Source organism: Garra rufa, chromosome 17 (genome assembly GCF_049309525.1).
Source record: "Garra rufa chromosome 17, GarRuf1.0, whole genome shotgun sequence".
In the NCBI taxonomy this organism is placed as follows: Eukaryota; Metazoa; Chordata; class Actinopteri; order Cypriniformes; family Cyprinidae; genus Garra; species Garra rufa.
Window position 1 is genome coordinate 25841505 of NC_133377.1, and position 22937 is coordinate 25864441.

A 22937-nucleotide genomic window follows, 5' to 3' on the forward strand; every position below is an offset into this window, starting at 1 on the left:
TATGACCTTTCAATGTGCACAGAAACATCAAGATTTAAAAATTAAAAATGAATTTAAAAAATGAGTACTGTCAAATCGATTAATCGCATCCAAATTAAAAGTTTGTATTTAAATAATATATGTATATGTGTACTATGTGTATATATATACACACACACACACACACACACACACACACACACACACACACACACACACACGTATGTACATTTAAACACAGCACACGTGTGATGTAAACAAACTTTTTTTTGGATGCGATTAATTGTGATTAATCGATTGAAAGAAATAATATAAAGCGTATGTAATGCAATTTGAATGGATACAGTCTTAATGTTTAGATGTAAAACAACATACAATATAATAATCTAAACAATAAAGGAAAAAAAAATCTCATCTACTATCAATTGCATATTTATGTGTTTGTATGTCAGCAGAAAACGTGTTCACAGGTGTGAGCACACATAAATATAAATATAAATAAAGCGTTGGGTAAAGTGTGCCAACCTCATATCCAGTTGTGAAACAATAAACACCTTTCATATAGACCTAGACTTCAAGCAAACGTCAGCATTTTTTTGTAGAACGTATCCCATGTTTTATTGTAGGGTCACTTTGGTATTCAAAGAGCCTAGCAACTGGTGTTAGGATCAAGCATGTAAAACTACAGGGAAGATTATGCAGACACACAAAAGCAGAAGTGGCGACTGGGCGAAAGGGCATCTCTGACAGCAGGGAGTCTTGTCAGGGCAAAATGTAAGCTCAGGCCCCGTCGACTTCGCAGCTGCTGCGGAACGTGTCTTACTGAGCTATACACGGGCTGAGGAGGTGCTGTGTTTCAACTTTTACGTAATAAAGCAGGGATCAGATTTAAAAAAAAATAAAAACCTGACATTGCTAATTAATCTGCCATGAAAATCTGTGTTCCACCTGTCCCTCAATTACAACCACTGATCTTAAGCAGCAGGAAGAGGGTCGTGCAACTAATTCCCCTCAATTACAGGAATGAATAGTTAGCACCACAATGCCACTGCCAAATTTTCATTGAAAGATGCCAGCAACGTACCGATACACTCAGGCAGCGGCTTGTCCCACTGACCCGTGGGCTGGCAGGTGAGGACAGGTGAGCCAAACAGGTAATAGCCGGGGTTGCAGTCGTAGAATACCACCGTGCCGAAGGTGAAGTTTCCATGCTCGATCTTACTCTGCCTGATAGAGTTGGCTGGAATCCCAGGATCAGAGCAATTGACAACTGAATAAAGAGAAGAAAGGAAGAGGACAGAAACAGAGACATGTGTTATTTGGCAGAAGCACTAAGCAAGTGACTTCGGTGGAAACAAGTAGGTCAGATGCTCCACGCATGCAATGCATGCAGAATGAGAATTTGCCATTTTTAGTATGTGTCACAGACATCCACATTCAAAAATACTGTTAAAGGAGCACTCCACTTTTTTTGGAAATAGGCTCATTCTCCAACTCCCCCCGAGTTAATAAGTTGATTTTTACCGTTTTGAAATCCATTCAGCCATTTTCCTGTTCTGGCGATATCACTTTTAGCATAGCTTAGCATAGATCATTGAATCCTATTAGACCAATAGCATCGCATTCAAAAATGACCAACGAGTTTCCATTTTTGTTGTATTTAAAACTTGACTTTTCTGTAGTTATATCGTGTACTAAGACCGGTGGAAATGCAAAGCTGCTTCGGCCATATTACGGCAGCAAACTTCCTTGACTATTACGCCGGAATGGGAGTGTAGTTCCTAATCTTATCAGCCTAGAAACTCGCAGCTTTGCATTTCCACCGGTCTTAGTACACGATATAACTACAAAAGAGTCAAGTTTTAAATAAAACAAATATGGAAACTCGTTGGTCATTTTTGAACATGATGCTATTGGTCTAATAGGATTCAATGATCTATGCTAAGCTATGCTAAAAGTGATATCGCCAGAACAGGAGAACGGCTGAATGGATTTCAAAACGGTAAAAATCAACTTATTAACTCGGGGGGAGTTGGAGAATGAGCCTATTTTCAAAAAAAGTGGAGTGTTCCTTTAAGACATGATAAAAAGGTCTGAAAAAACTTTTTTTTTAATATATAATTGAAATATATTTGATTTAATTTTAAATATTTCATTTATAATGTTAAAATACTATAAATAAATGAATACATTTATTTTTATAATGTAGTTTTTAAAAAAATATATAATATTATGCAAACTGTTAGTATCTTGTATCATATAATTACATGCCATAACAAGTGATTGCACACATGCAGAATGAATTATCACAGAACATGCAGTCTACATCAAACTAAATATGTGACCCTGGACCACAAAAACAGACATTTTTTGAAATTTGAGATTTATACATCAACTGAAATCTTTGATAAATGGTTTGTTATGATTGGACAATATTTGGGAATTCAACCCAAACCATTTAAAAATCGGGAATCTGAGGGTGCAAGAAAATCAAAATATTGAGAAAATCGCCTTTAAAGTTGTCCAAATTAAGTTCTTAACATTGCATATTACTAATCAAAAGTTTTGACATATTTACAAAATATCTGCATGGAACATGTTTACTTAATATCCTAATGATTTTTTGGAATAAAAGAAAAATCGATAATTTTGACCCATACAATGTATTTTTGGCTATTGCTACAAATATACCCGTGCTACTTAAGAATGGTTTTATGGTTCAGGGTCACATATGTTGGCACAACATATTAGCATAACAACTGTATAACAGTTTCCTTACATCATCAATGACATTTATGTAGGTGTACTTTCAGCCACCAAACCCCGCAACTGGCAGCCACTTAGCAACATCGCAACAGCCGCTACCCCCTTCCTTACCCACAGAGTGCACTGCGGTGCTTTAATTTTGTCAGGCGGTGAATCAGGCAAAGCTCCGTGTGAATAAAAGACTTAACTTTTTTCCCCACCTTTACACGTTGGTGGTGGCTGGCTCCACTGTCGGTTGGCCTGACACTGGGCCCGAGAAGGGCCCTCCATCACGTATCCCATGTTGCAGGAGAAGCTCACCACATCATTCAGGTTGAAGCCATTGCCAACGGTTCGCCCATAGATGGGGCTCCCCGGGTGCCCGCAGCTGATGGCTAGAGATGACAAGAGTGAGACATTTTAATATAGCATATAAGCACCATGTTAAAAAACACAAATTGTGTGAAGCACTGTGGGATGAGTTCTCACAACAGGTACGTATTAAATGACGGAAACATTTTTAGAGCGTGATTAAATTACGGGAGAAAATAGATGTGGCCTTTATATGGATTGGTCACTGCGGGAAATTAGTTCATTTTCCCTCTGTAATTTCTAATCATTTATTTGGGAAGTTGCCAGCTCAAAAGCAATAAATCAGATTCGGGTTCTCCTTGACAAAAAGGCAATTCAAAACCAGCACTGCAGTCTAAATATCAATGAATAGAAACGAAGGCAGGTTCTATTCACTGACAAAATCACATGTATCTGGACTCTTCTATATTAACATATTAAAACATCAATTCTTTAAAAGTAGGGCTCAATAATAAAGATGGCCTGTTTGATCCAAGGGCGAATCAGTGTGATATTGAGTGTGAGAGAATATTTTTCATCTAATGTCATTTTTACAGCAACATTTTTTTGAATTTATGGACCTAAAGGTTAGCTGTATAATTTAAAGCTATACAAATTTAAAGACAAAAAGTTTCTAGAGAAAATCTAACGAGTATAAAAAAAGTTTGAAGTCAGCAAGACTTTTTGTTTTTAAAGAAATTAATACATTAAGCAAGGATACATTAAATTGATCAAAGGTGATAGTGAAGACTTACATAGTTACAAAAATATCTATTTTAAATAAAAATTGTTCTTTTAACTTTATATTTAGTAATAAAGAATCCTGTATCAAGTATTGAGCAGCACAACTGTCTTTAGCATTAAAGGAGTAGTTTACTTTCAGAACGAAAATTTCCTGATAATTTACTCACCCCCATGTCATCCAAGAAGTTCATATCTTTCTTCAGTCGAAAAGAAATTAAGGTTTTTGAGGAAAACATTCCAGGATTTTTCTCCATATAGTGGACTTCAATGGGAACCAATGGGTTGAAGGTCCAAATTGAAATTTCAAAGAGCTCTACACGATTCCAGCCGAGGAACAAGGATGTTATCTAGTGAAACAATCTTCATAAAAGATAAAGATTTTTATAGAATTTTTTTTTTATATATATTTTAACCACAAATGCTCATCTTGGACTAGCTCTGCATCCAGGACTTCACGCATTATGTAATCATGTTGGAAAGGTCACGTGTGATGTAGGCTGAAGTACCGACCTAGTGTTTACAAAGCGAACATCCAAAAAATTTACAAAAATAGGTAAAACAATGATGTTGGACGATTTTGAAGTTGAAGGAGAAAATGAGATGGAGTTTTTCGCCCTACCTTACTTTATTTAAATAAAGTACACAGACGAAGAACTAACTGTGTGCAACTTTTCCATTGTTTTGCTAGATAAGACACTTATTCCTCAACTGGGATCATATAGAGCCCTTTGAAGCGGCATTGAAACTGCAATTTGGACCTTCAACCTGTTGGCCAACCATTGAAATCCACTATATGGAGAAAAATCCTGGAATGTTTTTTTTTTTTCAAAAACCTTAATTTCTTTTTGACTGAAGAAAGAAAGGCTTGGACATCTTGGATGATATGGGGGTGAGTAAGGAAATTAACTGATCCTTTAATGATAATAGCAATAAATAACTTTCCATCAATGTATGGTTTGTTAGGATAGGACAATATTTGGCTGAGAGACAACTATTTGAAAATCTGGAATTTGAGGGAATCTGATTTCTGAAGAATAATTTCTAAAGGCGTCTCATTTAATAGCTCTGTAACAGTCTATGTGTGAAGGGAACATTAGTCCAATGAATCCTGCTGTTCTAATAGCAATCTGCAACACAGTACCATTTGTGCTCAATTGCAGCCATTTGCTGGCTGAATGAAGCGGTACATGCTGTAAACAGAAGATTCACACTCAGTGCCTTTGGGTGAGAGCTGTCAGTCTGATGTTCAGTTTAGACATTCAAATCCTATTGTTTATCAGAGTACATACAGACAGCAATGTAAATCAATCTAACAACAACAACATACTGCCTTTTAATTACATGCCAGGTTGAGTTTACTTCATTTCTGTGGGGAAAGTATTAGACCTAAACTGTCAATCAGTATCAGACATGGAGCTGATGTTAACAGTGCAAGTTGTTATCATCCACTGTGTATTGTGAATACGCTTGTAAGCCGAAAATGACAGGCCAATCCTCACGTGTCTCACCATAGGTCTCCACAATGTGTGCTGATTAACTCGGGAGTCTAATTCATATACTGAGCTCCAGAAGGGCTCTTATTTAATTAAAGTGAAATTTTTGGCTGATATGACACATTTAGAGGTATATTTGCTTTTGTAATAGCTCTTCCAGGCTACAGTATATTTTGTTCCTCACTATGCGTCTTTTCTGCACTCATAAAAAGCCACAGTTCATTTGCATAATCACAGTTGTAATTTGTTTCTCTTTGCACGGAGGCAATTTCCCTTTCATTTAAAGCCTCTTCGTAGCCCAAATTTCCAACCAAATCACTGTATACTAAAATAGCTGGAAATGTACCCACACATTTCCCTCTTTTTTTTGTATCCCACAAGCTGTGATTTTAGCTTGTAGTGCAAAGCTTGTGAAATGTAGATAGCATAGATGTGACAAAACCTTTTATGCTTAAAGAACCCCTGAAATCGCTTGATGACCATGGTTTGCTTTCCTGTGTTGACATATTTCTACTAAAATAAGTAGTAAGGGCTTTTAAACAGCCTTTAATTTACATCACAGTCTGGAACAACATACTACTTGTAAATTGCTCATCAAAGGTAGGCGGCCTTAGTTAAAGGGGACCTTTTAATTCTAGAAAGCATCTGATTGGACAAAATGGCGGATATGCTTGAGTGCAGGACCAGTCATTAATATTTTAGCTCAGTTTTTCTTAGAAAAAAAAGTACTATATATACATATATATGTGAACCTGGACCACAAAATTGACCCTTATGAGGTGTTTAGTGATAAGTTTATGGCTCAAGGTCTGCATTTAAAGTCACACCAGAGGTGTTCAACTGGGATTAGGACTTTGCTTACTGCAGACCAGTCAAGTTCTTTGACACTGACTAAATTAATCATTTCTTTTTTAACCTTGCCTTATACACAGATGCATTCTCATGTTAGAATAGAAAAGGGTCCTGTCCAAACTGTTGCTATAAAATGAGTAGCACACAGTTCCCTAGAATATTGTTATATGCTTAAACATTAAGATCTGTACTCATGGAAATGACTAAAGTAGCCAAACCTGTTCATTAGAAGAGGGTGTCCCAATACTTTTAGCAATATAGTATATATATATGCTAAAAATGTTTTGTGAAAACTGATAGCAAATGTTAATGAGTACACAAGCAAATAGACCCCAAAACTAAAAGTACTGCAAAAAACTCAAATATTTATTCATTTTATGGTGGTCTTTAAATCGAGTAAACAAATAATACATCAAGTATGTCAGCTGCTATTAGTTAGATCCATTAAGGACTCACAAAGCCTGGTGCAACTTGTCTGGCATTAAAACAGTTTTTCTTCCCTTTTGCTTTATTCCACTTGAGAAAGTAAGAGATGAATTGTAGATGCAAAACAGCTCTGTGATTGTTTCAGACGCTATGTTAAAGTAATGTATTGGAGAAGCAACAATCACCATTATCAAAAGAGACGTCTCAATAACCCTGTTTTCATTGTAATTGACTGCTATTCTCTAAAAGATCATCCTGGAGATGCCACATGAATGAAAGTCGAATCAAACCAAATCACAGTCAAATATTACTAAAGTGGTTCTCAAACAGTTTTGCAGAGGATTTTATCTCAAGCGATCCAGGCCTACAATCCATTTTAGGTCACAACCCACTGCTCAAAAAACTACCATTTTGATTTTGTATGAGTAGATAATGATACTGTATTACACAGCTTTCAGAATATAAAAACGTAGGATCAGACCTGAGAACTCAGCATCACCATGTCCCTTAAAGGGATAGTTCATCCAAAAACTGCAAATGACAGAATTTGCCTTTTTGGGTGAACTATTTCTTTAATAAACTGGCAGATGATGTGGATAAATCCTGCAGCCTCAAACACTGCAGCGTTTGGTGAGAGTTACTTCACCCCTTTCCCTGCAGCTCCTTTTTATCAGCTCATTTCGTCTAAATGTTCTTCAAACAAATAAACGCCCCCATTGAAGTGAGGCAGACTTGCTGCAGTGCGTGTCTGATAAATGTAGGCTGTGAGCGTGGACCCAGTGTGTCACTGTGCAGTGGGAGATGACAGTGACGGCACATTTTTCTAATATAAATAGCTTCCTAAATTCAGAGGGCTCTTAAGGTGGATACTTTAAATGCCAGTGCCATTTAAGAAGGAGAAACAGAGCTCTGAGGAGTGTCTGTGTCATGATGTCATGTCCCCTTATGCTTGTTTGCAACAGAGTTACTCTCTGTGTCCTAGATATAGTAGCAGTTAAAAGCTGCAACAGTAGGATGTGCTAAAATTAGGGCCGTCGATCGATTCAAAGGTTTAACTGAATTACATCTTAAGCTTATTGATTAATCAGAAAGTAATTGCATATAATAATATTTGCTGAGAAACGAGCTTGCTGTGTTAAATTGACAGCTCCAGCGAAAATATATATGATTGTCTATTTTTTCCCCCAGCGTGTGGTGCTTTAGCCCCTCTGTCTGAATTAATCTGTTCATGGATTCAGTAATTTTCCACAGCTTGTCTGAGAGAGAAAAGCATGAATCCCAAACTCACGGACGCAGATGGGCAGCTGTCCTGACCAGTTGTGGTCTTGTTGGCAGATGCGCACAGAGGAGCCGATGAGGCGGAAGCCGGAGACGCACTGGTACACTACAGTGTCTCTGTAGCCGAAGTTCTCCCCGATCACCTGACCGTTGACGATCTGCTCGGGTAAGCCACAGTGGCCGGCTGAAAGGAGAGGAAAGAGAAGAGAGAGTGATTAAAGTGAGAGGTCTGAGCAGCAGCTACATTACACTTTAAAATATTAACATCCAATGCTTTTAGAGAGACGAACTGCTTCATGTAATTAAGTGTTTAGTGGAGTGCATGTAAATTCAAAAAAGTGAGACCTTCAGTGAAGCAGGAGAAAGGAACATGATTGAGGTCAAACACACTTCAAGCACTTAGATACTATGTGTGTGTATTTTGCACTGCCGTTCAAACGTCTGGGGTCAGTAAGGTTTTTTACAAAAGAAATTAATACTGTTATTCAACAATGATTGCTGATCTTTTAAACCTTCTATTCATAAAAGAAAAATTTATCCACACACACACTTCCATTTATATTATTTCATAGTGAAGGCATTAATTACAAAATGTGGTAAAGTAAAAATAAACATAAAACTTATAATTAGGGGTGTGCGATAACGACAAAAAAAATGATATTTAGATATTCTGTCAATAACGATGATCAGACAATATTTTGTTGAGAAGGTTAGGAAACATGATGCATTAAGAGGCAGGGGTGAAAACTTTTGAAAGGAATGAAGATAATGTAAATTTTTCCTTATTTTGTTTATATATCAAATTTTATATATCATAGTACTGCCCTTCAGAAGCTACAGGAGATACTTACATGTTTCCTAGAAGACACAATAAGTTAAATTTACCCTGATTTTCAAATTGCTCTTAATGCATCGTGTTTCCATCCGAAGCATCAGTGAGCGTTCAAACCTTCTGTAATAGTTGCATATGAGTCCCTTAGTTGTCCTTAGTGTGAAAAGATGGATCTCAAAATCATACAGTCATTGTTGGAAAGTATTCAAATACACAAAAATGCTAAAAAAAAAAAAACAAATTTGTGGGACCCGAAAGATTTTTGTAAAGAACAGCAGCCAGTTTAACTGTTTAGGACAAACATGGGACTTATGAACAACTATCGCTAAAAAACTTGGATCATTCAGGTAACACCACAGTATTAAGAATCACGGGGTCGGGTTCATTTTGATAAATTCAACTATTATTTTCTCTTGCAGACTATATGTAAACATCTTTTATGTGAAATATCTTATTCAGGTGCAACATGCATTTTGTATCTTATTTTGGTAAAATAATTAACATTTTGCAGATTCTGCAAGGTGTATGTAAACTTTTGACTTCAACTGTACATCATGTAGTGTACACCTGCACTCTCTGTGTGTGTGTTTTTTTTTTTATATACTTCATAATAACATCACATATCGTTTAAACAACTATTTTTTCATACTATTGCAGATGATATATATCGCACACCCCTATTCTAAATGGCTGCTACTAGAAACTAGGATGATGATGATTCTATCTCACCCTTAACAAGGTTTAAAAATCAAGTTGGACTGCTGCCAGGCAAACATGCCTAAAACAGCAGATGTGAACAGCAGCAGTGAATGTACACCACATTACCCAAGCAGCGCGTCTCTGTTCCACTCCACAGACCAGAAGATAGACACTCTCTCACAGTAGATCCCACCAGCATATACCCATTGTCACATGTAAATATGGCTGTGGCCCCAAAGGAGGTCTGAGTTCCAATCTTCTTGCCACTGGGAGGCGTGGCCAGATCCCCACATGAGATGACTGCAGAGAGAAGAGAGGGTAAGACAAACAAGGACAATCTGCAAGGTTTAAACATTTGACTAACAGAGCCAAACAGATGTTGGATAAGAGTTGAATTACACACTTACTTTGGCAGTGGGGCCTTTCATTCTTCCAGCTCCACACACCATTGGCCATGCACTGAATGTGGGCGGGGCCTAAGCGGTAATAGCCAGGATCGCAGGTAAAGATGATTTTGGTCCTGTACTCATAATGCGAACCATTAACGATCCGCCATCTTCCGTGTTCCAGAGAGAAAGATCCGATACTTGGGCAAACCACAACTGTGCAGCAAATACACCAAAGACAATATTTAGAATCCAATGGCTCTCTAAATAGTTCTGTTTCAAAATGTATTGAGCTGCCATGCCATTTTCATAGGTAGCTGCCTTCTAAGGCAGCATGATAACTAAACCAGTGACTTTATTGGACTTCAAAATTTTAAAAGCCATTAACTGCCATTATAAAACTTAGGAGAGCCAGAATTTTTATATAACTTTGACTGTATTCGTCTGAAAGAAGAAAGTCATATACACGTAAAATGGCTTGAGGGTAAGTAAATCATTGGGAAATTTAAAGTATAATTCTAATTTTAATATTATATCATACTTTTTTGCTGTAGTAATGTATTATTGTTTACTACAAAGGATAAATGCATTGCTGCTTTAGAATTTTCCTTAATATAGGTGTCTTAGAAGGCAACAGTTCTGATCCCTGCCTTTAAAAACAGGCTTTGTGTTGAAATTGATGCCTTAAAATGCAGCCCAAGTAGGCATCTCACATGTTTTTAAACAGAGGCATCATTTTGGCAAATATAATTGGCTCATAAATAAATGACTATTAAAGCTGAAGCAAAGAGAACTCTAAAAGTCCCTTTAAGGCAAGCTGGTTCACTCAGCGGCCATCTTGTTATGCCCCAGGCATCTATTTTCTACACAAGCACAGCTCCTGCCTACTTGAATGGGAAAAAGCCTGAAATTTCCAAAACTGTTAGTCTAAATTATGTTTTAATAACACATTCCAAATCAGCAATAAAATCTGACAACACCAGTATCATAAAATGTTCTTCTCTCTTGGATTTTCCTGCCTGGAACAATTAATGCACAACCTAAAGTAAACATGCTTAATTAAAAGCTGATTATTTCTGTGTACAGGTCCATTTTCTTCCCTTTATACTGTCTCTTGATCTCTTTATCTGCTGTAAAATTCATGCCAAAGGGCTTCTGCATCTCTTTAAGCAGGCCTGTACCTGAGCAGCGAGGGACTTTGTTGTGGTTGCTCCAGGTGCCGTCAGGCTGGCACACAGCACTGGTCAACTCTTTGGAGGACAGCCGGTAGCCATCGTTGCAGAAGTAGGTCACACGTGTACCCACCGAGTAGTCCATGGCAAGCACTCCTCCGTTCACAGGAGCCTTGGGCACCCCACAGGAGACAGCTTATGGGTGTGAAAATGAGATAGACATATGGAGTGTTAAGTAATAAGTTGAAAATATAATTATGACAAGATAATTAAAAAAAACCTCTCATCATTGCTTATTACCCCATTTCACCATCAGAGCATTGAAAATTGGTTATTCGATTGGCTGGTTTTACAAGATGTAATTGGACCTGCTTTTCAGGTGCTTATGAACTAGTAGCAGAATTATTAAAGGTCAATACTATGTTTATGAGTAAAAAAGTCATAATAGATATATCAGCCAAAGCGATGTGGTTACCCAAAACCCCACACATGTGTATGCATATATATAATATATTTGTACCATATTGGTTACCATCTGAGAGCGAAGAGATTATTTAAATGTATCTTTATAAACACTAAATTTAATAACACTGTGAAATGTAATTTTGTAGCAAATCTCAAATGAATATAAATTTTCCATGCTGTACATTATAATATTGTGAGGCCTAGATTCAATAGTGTTTTATTTATTTATTTTATGTATACAAAATTTAATATCATCCATAACAAGAAAATAATTAATGGCTTATTGGTGTTGGCCTGAATTTTAATATCAGCATGTTCATGCTTAATAATTATAATAAGAATAAGAAGACGACCAATGGCAAACAACAACTCCCAAACTAAACCTGTCCACAAAGCAAAAAGCACTGAATATTTTATAATGTTACTGCATGGTTTTACATTTAGAATCGAAATTAAAGAGATAGTAAAATTCTGAAAATTACTCATGTTGTTCCAAACCCGGAAGACCTTCGTTCATCTTCGGAATACAAATGAAGATATTTTTTGATGAAATCCAAGAGCTTCACTTACACGGAATTGTTGAATAAAGTCTATATTTTTGTTTTCTTTGGGCACAAAATGTATTCTCGTAGCTTCGTAACATTATGAAGTACAGTCAAACCAAAATTTATTCAGACACCTTCAACATTTCTCATATTATCACAGTGTTATTCGCTATTATTTAGAAAATAGCAATAAAATATGACAAGAACTCCAAGTTAAACTGTGTCAGAACAAATTCATCTTGATAATCACAAATGAACTACAGTCAAACCAAAATTATATTTAGATACCTTCAACATTTCTCACAGTATCACAGTTTATTCGCTATTATTTAGAAAATGGTAATATAATATGACAAGAACTTTTAGTTAAACGGTGTCACAACAAATTCATCTTGATAATCACAAATGAACTACAGTCAAATCAAAATTTATTCAGCCACCTTCAAAAATTCTCACATTATCACAGTTTATTTGCTATAGTTTAGAAAATGGTAATAAAATATGACAAGAACTTAAAAGTTAAACTGTCAGAACAAATCTTGATAATGTCAGATAACTTTGATAGAAAGGTATGTTGCAAAACATGGTCAGGTCAAAGTGTCAAATCAAATTTTTGGTCCCAAATTGTTATTCATTTTACTGGTAGTCCACTGTATGAAGAATTGTTGGGTATAATATGTCACAGTTTACTTTATTTTGCTATCCTCACACACACACACACACACACACACACACACATATATATATATATACATATATATATATATATATATATATATGCACATATATATCAAAAATCATATCTGGTGTCTGAATAATTTCGGTTTGACTATATATATTATTACCACTGATGAAAGCTCTTGAATTTAATCAAAAAATATCTTAATTGTGTTTTGAAAATGAACGAAGGTCTTACAGGTTTGGAACGACATGAGGGTAAGTATTTAATGACAGAATTTGCATTTTTGGATAAACTATCTCTTTATGGAGCCTATTCAGTTTCTTAACTATAGTGTAAAGTCATTCAGGTTTATACTGAAAACTTTCTAAGAGAGATCAATATTGTATTAAAAGTATTAATTGAAAAGTCAAGCAGAGAAGTGCAAAAGAAAAATGACTCTACGACTTCAGATGAAAGTCAAGGTTCGCCTGTATGTAATGGCAGATCTTTTTCATGAACAATAAAATAGCACTCAAAGAGTAGAACTATTACACTATAAGTATGCTTGTCATCCAGCCAATGGAACATTCCATCTAGATTCTTGCTCTCCTTCCCCCTTATGCAAGCAGCACTGGAACATATTATTTATCAGCGAACAGTACTTTCAGATGACACTAAGTATGAATCATTGCTGTGCACAAGCCCTCTAGATTTACTGCGCAGCAAAACCGCGGGTACATTTGAGAAACATAGCTACAGCCCTAACCATCTGACTGTCAGTGCTCAGCCATTAGAGGCCAAACAAGAACCTTTAAGTAATTAAAGAACACACATCAAGCATAAAGACGTTCCTCACCAAGAGTGGCCTTTGACAGTGACGCAAGATGAACTCTTGTTTCTTTGCTTTAGGTTAACAAAAAACAAAAAAAGTGCCCATAACGCTTTTGGAAGTCATTTAAGTGTCACTTGATGTTAGTGGCACCACAGCCTATGGCCCTTAGAGGGAATAGGGGCCCATTCTGTCACATTAGTGCAGAAGGAAGGGCCCCGCATGAATGCGCCGCCTCAGAAACTATTTAGTCAGGCTCATCTACTCTACTGTGAAGCTGCATCTTAGAGGATAGGTGGAGCAGGATAAACGACACAGATGGATAAAGAGAGCTCTGAAGATTAGTCATTAATGTGACAAATGAAACAGATCATGAATAAACAGTATCAGTGAGAAGAGCGGCGACAGTAATTACTGCGTCTCCATCACTGACCGTAAAAGCTTGTTAGAGATGCGTCAGGAAAATTACTGATCATATCTGCAAGCACTGAATTACTACCTGCTGACTTCAAAAAAGCTCTGTTGGGTGTTTTAGTCAACAAAATACAGGTGCGAAAAGAATACATGTTCAAAGCAAGTTTAATAATTAAATTGACAGCTTTTGGTGGCATAATGCTGATTGCAGTTTTGGGGAGTAACTAGTTGCATGTAACATAGTTACATAATTTAATTACAAAATAACGTAACTGTAATCAGTTACAACTACTGAGAAAAAAATGTACAGTAACTTATGAAAATGTTAATGATTACAAAAGGGGTTACATCAGAATATTTTCACCCACATACAGATTTGATTGATTTCTTTTCCTAAATTGCATTGACTGCTCTAAAATATGAGACAGCAATGTTTCAGGAGTTTAGGCGCAGAATAGGACACATGCTTTTTTTTAGGGTTCGTACAGATACTGTGAAATTAAATTTCAGGACTTTCAAGGACTTTTCAAGTAATACTTTCTTGATTTTAAAAGACTAATCAGAGGTCTCACTTTTCGAACAATGTCTTAGATTTCAAATTCTAAAAAAAGAGAGAAATAGATAAATAAAAATAAGCTAATATAAAAATGGCAAACTTAAGCACATGCAAAGTATTACAAAGTATACTACACTTTACTATAGTAAAACCAATTGTATTTGTGTATACTTTTTTCCTTTCTTTTTGTTTTTTAGTTTTTATAACTGTACATCATTAATAGTTTGATGTTTTCAAAAATCTGAAAAAAAGATTCACAAAATCACTCAGAAATCCTGATCTTAAACAAGTGATTAGTGAATCGCACTGAAGTCCCAATCTTAATCAAATGATTCACGAACCCACTCCGTAGCTCCAATCGAAATCAAATGCTCTTAAAGGAACACTCCATTTTTTTTGGAAATAGGCTCATTTTCCAACTCCCCCCGAGTTAATAAGTTGAGTTTTACCGTTTTGAAATCCATTCAGCCATTCTCCTGTTCTGGCGATATCACTTTTAGCATAGCTTAGCATAGATCATTGAATCCTATTAGACCAAAATGACCAACGAGTTTCCATATTTGTTGTATTTAAAACTTGACTCTTCTGTAGTTATATTGTGTACTAAGACCGGTGGAAATGCAAAGCTGCGAGTTTCTAGGCTGATAAGATTAGGAACTACACTTCCATTCCGACGTAATAGTCAAGGAAGTTTGCTGCCGTAATATGGCCGAAGCAGGCGGAGTATTATCAGAAATGAGTTCCCAGCTAGTTTAGCATTTGCACGTGTGCTGCGTGGTATTACTGCTCCTGCTTCAGCCTTTTTACGGCAGCAAACTTCCTTGACTATTACGCCGGAATGGGAGTGTAGTTCCTAATCTTATCAGCCTAGAAAATTGAAGCTTTGCATTTCCACCGGTCTTATTACACGATATAACTACAGAAGAGTCAAGTTTTAAATACAACAAATATGGAAACTCATTGGTCATTTTTGAACGTGATGCTATTGGTCTAATAGGATTCAATGATCTATGCTAAGCTATGCTAAAAGTGATATCGCCAGAACAGGAGAACGGCTGAATGGATTTCAAAACGGTAAAACTCAACTTATTAACTCGGGGGGAGTTGGAGAATGAGCCTATTTCCAAAAAAAGTGGAGTGTTCCTTTAAGTGAATTTGATTCGATTTAAAAATAGTGATCCGAAATAGTAAATAATTTCCTGACGCAATGGTTTAACTGACATCACTATGTGCTTTTAAAAATCATTAAAAGCAATGTCGAAATTTGAAAATGAAAGGCTCTTTTAATTTGATCTGGTTTTTGCTAGTGAATCGCATTAAACGAATGATCGAAGTCACAAGTTTTAATCAATCGAAGTGGTCCCAGCATAAATGACTCAATGGTTCATCTGTTCCTCTTTTCGCATCTTCAGCCATGTTTACACAACACTGTCAGTACTACTACTGTACAGTACTACTGCTTAGCTCGATTGTTTTCTGACAATAACTGAAATAAGTGAAAAAGGTATTATGTTTATGTTGTTTAAAATTCATAAATACATTTTTAATAATTCAAGGACTTTTCAAGTACCTCTTCAGGAATATTGCTATTTTCAAGGATTTTCCAGGCCTTAGAGTCAAATTCAAGTACTCCAAGCACTTTAAGCAACTTGTATGAACCCTGATATTTGATAACTGTTTATTAAGATTAACAGTTTTTTCTAAGGAATTGTTAGATACCAGTGTTTCCTGTCATAGCTGTGCAAAGATTTGATTTCAAAAACAGTATTGTAACTATTAAAGTATTTCTTAACTACATTTTAAAATCAATATTTAACCTCAGAATGATCTCACAGTAAAAAAAAGGTGCTAACGTCTGATTTGGTGGTGGCTGTCCTTTAAAATTAAATTATTATGATCCTAATTCAAGTGATGAAGGATTTTGAAAGTCTGACAGTAATCATTGTTGAGTCCTACTGTAAGGTAACCTGGTTTAAATGTTTAAAAATGATCAACAGTTAAAAAACTTTTGTTAGAAATTTCATAAAGTAATCAGAAAGTAATCAATCAGTAATGCAATCAGTTACATTACTTTAATAAAGTAACTGAAATAGTTACACTACTTCTTATATTTTAAACAGAGTAATTTGTAATCTGTAACCTCTTACATTTTCATGTAACCTTCTGGTAACACTGGTTAATTGCCAATTAAAAAAGAGAAAAATCTAGGTCACAGTCAGGAGTTTACAATGAAAGTGAATGAGGCCATTCTGTAAATGTTAAAACACTCACAGTTTCAATAGTAGTCAATAGTGTTATAGTCAGTTTTAAAACTTTATTGCCATGACATTGTAAAGCTTAAACTTACTGCGAAATTACAAAAACTTAACATTGTTTTTTCCCATATGCCAGCTAAATACTGTATGAAGGGAAAAAAGGTTTGAAAACAGTCATTGTTTTTGCAAATCATAAATAGTTGGCGCTAGTCAAGCCGGTTAAATGGCTAGTGATCATAAAGTATTGAACCTACAACATACTTGGGTTAGCAGCCCCCTCAAACCAAAATAGACTAGTAAACATCTCATTTGCTGGTCCTACCTTGGCAAGCAGGAACCGGGGCGTCCCAGGCATAGTAGCCTAAGGGGGTTTTCTTGCAAACAGCGGTGCTTTTTCCAATAAGCCGGTATCCACGATCACAGGCCCAGCGTACCAGGCTGTTTAAGTGCCCTCCGGTCTGGCTGCTTATGGATCCATGGAGCGGAGAGTCTGGGGTGCTGCAGTACAGAGCTGTTCAGACAGACAGACAAACACACAGACAGAAACCAGACCCCATCAGTTCCTTAATCACCACCCAGAGCAGAGCCCTGTGACATGGGGCTCATTCAAGCACATAGAAGTTCTACTTATAAAAGCTTCACGGGGTTGAATACTTTCCGAAGGCACTTACAAAAGCCTTTCGGCTTTAATAACATACTGTAAAACTCCTATGTGCCTGATTCAACATGCCTCAGCCTGGTGTTTTGGAGACATTTGGAGACACAGGCTGGAGATGAATATTTTATCATTTGTGAAAAGGTCACATTATCTGGTTTATTACTCTTTTCACCCACTGAAATTTAGCAATGGGATTTATATTAGAGAAAATAATTCTGGAAAGAAGGAATTCTTTACCTTCTGATAAACTCTTCTTCTTCTTTTAACTTTTGTAACAGCTTTACAAATTATTTGAGCACTTACAGCAGTTTAAAAATGCATGAATTTAAATGCATCTGCCAAAATTATGACCTTTTCTCAAACTGATGTAAAATGTTTCAGTCAATTATGCAATTTAACCAGCTTTTAGTGGATGCACGAAATCAATTCGTAAAGTGTTCTAACACTAACCATAGGTCTAGTTTATTATATTTAATCTTTTGTCTTAATTATAAAACAGTAGACTGTATTTGTTTCATGTGAAAAGCTATATTCAATAAAACCAAAATTTATTCAGACACCTTTAACATTTCTCACATTATCACAGATTATTCACAATAAATGGTAATAAATTATGACAAGAACTAAGAGTTAAACTGTTTTAGAACAAATTATTCTGGATAAAGTCAGATAGAAAGGTATGTAATGGATTACAATCAACCAAAAATGCAGACAACTGTTAGTATGACAATATTTACACAACAATCAATACTTTGTTGACCAATTACCAAGCAAAAAGGTGTTAAAAGGTTGCATTAGCAATGAAAGAAAAAACACTTAGGCAAAACATGGTCAGGTCAAAGTGTCTGAATAACTTTTGGTCCCAAATTGTTAGTAATTGAAGTTTGTAATTGTTAGTAATATGAAGAATTTTTTGTTATATTATGTCACAGTTTACTTTATTCTGCTATCCTTACTTACTAAAAGAACTACAGTGTCTTGCAACTACTAGTAAAAAAATATCAACAATTATATCTGGTGTCTGATTAATTTTTGGTTTGACTGTATTAGCTATATTTATTAATAAAAAAAATGGTTTGATTTGTTATCTAATGTAATGAAATCCACAGAGTGTGGCATAAATGCTTTTTGGAATCACTGTATAAAAATGTAAAATAATATACCCATAATTATCAACAAACAAATGCATTTGTACAGTCATTTTAAATATGCATCTAAAATCTGAAAAACAAGGACCTTTCATTATTTCAAAACCTCGCATTATTTAAAAAAAACCAAACACCACCACACATAATTTAATGTTTAAATAATTGTTTAAACTTATTTCTGAAAAATTCTTTGCCAAGTATTATGTCTATTGTTTTAAGATCAGTCACACATAAGCATGCCATGCATAAACAGTGCATTCAGAAAGTATAATTAATGTAAATAAAATAGATTTTAAATAGGACTATATTTCTTCTCACTTCCCCACAATTCTCTAAAATAAAAATTGCTGTAAATAAAAAATGTATGGAAATCTTTCTGGCTAAAAAAAGACAAAAATTGATATAATTGCTATAAAGAAAAGACTGATGGACCCAAATTGATGAAAATCTACTTTAGTTAGAGATCTGCATTTTAGGCTAAGACCATTCAGCAGGACAAATGAACCAAAGAACGTGGTAAATACTTTAAAATAAGGTCTTGGACGGAAAATTCTGGAATGGCCTTAGTGGAGTGTGAATCACTCTGGGAATACTACAATTGATACATGTATTGAATGGTTATAGCAGAGCTAAAAATAATGTGTTTTAAAAATATGTTTTACAATGTAATGGTGTAAGGGGATCAGAATGTGAGAAGATTCAAGGGGGTGAATACTTTCTGAAGGCACTGGAGTCACACGCTCAGCTTGAAACCAAACATAAGCACATCAATAACCACGTCAATCAAACTCAGCGAGAGACCTTGACAGCAACAGAGAGCTCCGCAGATAGAAAGAAGCTTTCATAACGTTAGACTCGGTTCTACCCAAGTTTCACAACAGACTGAGCGAATTCAAACTGATTCTCAGCCTTTGAACTGAAACAAAGTATTAACATGTTGATGTGGAAATTTTCATATCCTAACGACGGAAACGAACGAGCCATTCATCATTGATTTCACAAGTCGAAACCAACTGACAGGAGGCTAAAGCCTGAAAAGCACTTAGAACGTGGGATGTCAGTTTGCATTTCATCTCAGTTCAAAGATACTCTGAAGCGCGCGGCCTAACATGACTTCCTTCTGCACCTGTACCAATCACAGAAGTGTGAAGAGGATGTGGGTACGAAGCCTATTTATATCTCAAACGGGCAGGCTAGAGGAACCACAAGCATCTGACCTCCACTCTCACTGGCACCCCAATCGGTTAAATTAACTCTAGGCTTGAGTTGAACGGAAGTTCAGCCAGGATGTGCGGACCTAACAACAGTTAAATCTGAGTTCAGGACGTCCAACTGTGATGGAAAACAAAAGTGAGGTGAAAAGTGCTGGCACCCTCCAGCAGAATTGGCCTTCCTGAAAGGAATTCAAGTCTTTTGATGGAAAGTCAGTGAGGAAATATTGCTAAGTGAAAATGTGTTGCTCACTGCAAAGTAAGAGCAAAAGCAAGGAAAGGAAAGCTATTGACTCGTGAGGTAGGGTGGATTTTATAACACTCCAAAGCACTTTGAAACTAAAACCTACACATGCAGTGTTGTTACGAGAATAAATTTCAGCACCTGCCACTGCAGTAATGTGATATGCACATTACCACTCAATAAAGTACACAATAAAGTCTTTATTTGCCATATGACCATGTGGAATTAATAGAGTTACAGGAACAATCCCTGGAGCAACCCGAGGTTAAGTGTTTTGCTCAAGGGCACAATGGTCATAGCTCAAGGATTGCCCTGGGATTGCCTCTTGTTCGGGTTTGAACCTTTTAGTTACCAGACCAGATTACAGAATGAATAGTGATGTTATATAGTGAAGGTCTCAGTATTTCAATTCTCTAAAACTGCACTTATACCTATACATCAACAAAACAAGGACAGATAATAAAAATGACAAATATCAACATTAAAATGGATTTTCATTTGCAAAATATTAAAAAGTATATAGAGGTTCTAAATTATAGGACCATATTCAAAATCTAGGTTCAAAATCTAATTTAAATCTTTTTTTAAAATAAACTAAAATTGATTTATGACACTGAATTTTATGAACAGTGGTGTCTAAAAGTATGAGACCAAATTCAACATCTAATTTAAATTTAGAAATAAACAAAGATATATGATAACAAAGAAATGTGTTTCATCTTTAAAAATTTAATAGCAATTTATATTCAGTGGAGTCTCAAGCTATGAAAAAAGGAATACATGTTATGATATAACAAAAAAAAATAATTTAGAATTCGGCACTATTCTAGTTATCTATCGTATACTATTTGAACTGAACTGACGATGATATCACTGAATTCATTGATGAACTGTCTTTAACTGAAAATTGATTGTTACAATAATGCGTTACTTACACACCATGGTGCTGTTTAAATACTGTGCAGTTGCTTTGACACAATTTGTATTGTAAAAGGCGCTATATAAATAAAGGTGACTTGACTTGACTAGTTATTAATAGAGCACTATTCTATAGTATTAATTTCGTTTAAAAAACTATGTTGGAAAATGTTAATGTTACTATCTTTTTTCCCCATGACTAAAACATGACAATGACAAGAGGACAATAAGGTCAATAAACGATAACTGTGACTGTATCAGCATGCAATATTGTTGCAGATAAAAAACAAGACTAAAATATATCTTAAAGAACAACAACTAAATCTCTTTTTATAACTGTCGAAAAAGGAGACAAAATACTGCTGTACTTGCCTCTACTACACAAGCTTTAATGTGTGCGGTTGCCAGATATCAAGAATTGAAATCCTCAAATCAGACTTTCTCTATTAAAATAATACATTTTCTGCCTGTGTTTTACTTAATTTTTTGCAAAATGATTCACTCTGAAAATGTCGACAAACAAGTAAACGTAAAAGTAAGTTTAATTATCTCCAAGTGAGATGTTTTCATTTAGCCAGTCTGTGTTCTGTCATGAGATCTTGACTATTTTGTTTGCGATTGTGATTGCTAAATAAATGCACTTAACCACTGTTATTTTATTAGAGAAACATTATTGCAATTTGAAATTATAGGAATTACTATTCGGAATTTAACTGTTCTAATATTTTTCTTTGTTTTTACCAGTTTTCATAATATAGACAGTGCTTATCTAAGTCTTTGATATAAGTAATATATTAAATAGCCTATAATAAATTAGTAAACTAGATAAATAAACCATGTGTATCAGTTCACATTCTATTGATTTCTGCTTATTGGATAAAGTGGATTTTTTTTTTTGATCAGTTTTCAATGAACACACCCTAAAACTAAATTAAACATGGCTGACAAAATGAACACTATGTGATGGTCAGATGTTCTTGCTTTCTTTGAAGCACAGGAAGCGCTTTATTCCATGGCTGAATTCCATGCTCTTTAGGTTTAATAAACTTTGTTATCACACAGATTTAAGAGTTGGTTGTGGCCATGAAAATGATGCATTCACAGAAAAACCACTGAGACACAAGGGAAACTATCTACTTTAAGTGACCACAAAGAGCCCTCGCACTGTAGATTTGTCTGTCCCTATTCAGTCCGCTCTACTACATTTGAGTAGCCTGGAAAAATCCAGACCCTAATCTAATAAGATTAAGGGTCTGGCATCGAGCAATGAAAAGTGTCTAACTGGAGGGGCGGCACCAAGCATGCATTTGAAAATCTCAATGAACGCAATTGGATAACGCCACGACCAATCACTAAGTTTTCACTAAGCCCCATACGCTTAGCTACCAGCGGAGCTAACTGATGGATTAAACTCTTGCCGTCAAAAAAAGCAAAAAAGTCCTTCTTACAAAGGAACGATTCGAGCGCGGTTTTCTGTTCCTCTTTTATAGACCATTTCAAGGATGTAAACAATAACAAGCGCGTTGGAACGTTACTGCGCATGTCCGGTCCTGAAACATTTCCGGTAGAGCTATTTCTCCGATCTGTCAATACGAACACATTCTTTTAAAATCTAGCGAAAAAGCTAGTTAAGGTAAAAAAAAAAGCTGCTCATTAACTAATCGATGCTGCGTGCGTGTACACGGGAGATTGCTAAAAGCATATCACATGAACGGAAATATTGTGAACATTTATTCGTACAATGGATGTCATCAGTCTGAAGCAAGCAGTGCAACTTACTTCATGTTTTGTTCCCAAGATATCCGGAGGTTGTTCGTGATTAATTTACTTGCATTGCGTGGTCAGTCTGTATTTCTGTTTAAATATTTGTTTTCATTAGTACATTACTTTTCACAATACATATCGTTCCAAACAACGCTAAATGTATGCTATTAAACTAAGCGCTCGATGCTATTATTACGTGTTGAATTCATTTCAACATGTGTTCAACGTTAGTTTGGTCAAGTTTGTTGCTGTGGAACAGTGCAAGTGGAGGGTATGAATGCTCCGAGTCATCATGTGATCACAAATAAACAA

At 35.6% G+C, this 22937-nt stretch overlaps 1 protein-coding gene across 1 annotated transcript in view; it reads right to left on the bottom strand.

Annotated features, from left to right (window-relative positions):
* The window catches only part of csmd3b (CUB and Sushi multiple domains 3b), a gene marked incomplete at its 5' end in the record, with an annotated part of 285452 nt that overhangs the window by 68162 nt on the left and 194353 nt on the right, over nt 1-22937 (bottom strand). The window contains 7 exons of the mRNA XM_073821447.1: nt 1064-1249; nt 2946-3119; nt 7879-8052; nt 9526-9699; nt 9807-10001; nt 10967-11152; nt 17005-17193. Coding sequence (XP_073677548.1) covers nt 1064-1249; nt 2946-3119; nt 7879-8052; nt 9526-9699; nt 9807-10001; nt 10967-11152; nt 17005-17193 — 1278 coding nt within the window. The remainder of the gene's footprint in view (nt 1-1063; nt 1250-2945; nt 3120-7878; nt 8053-9525; nt 9700-9806; nt 10002-10966; nt 11153-17004; nt 17194-22937) is intronic.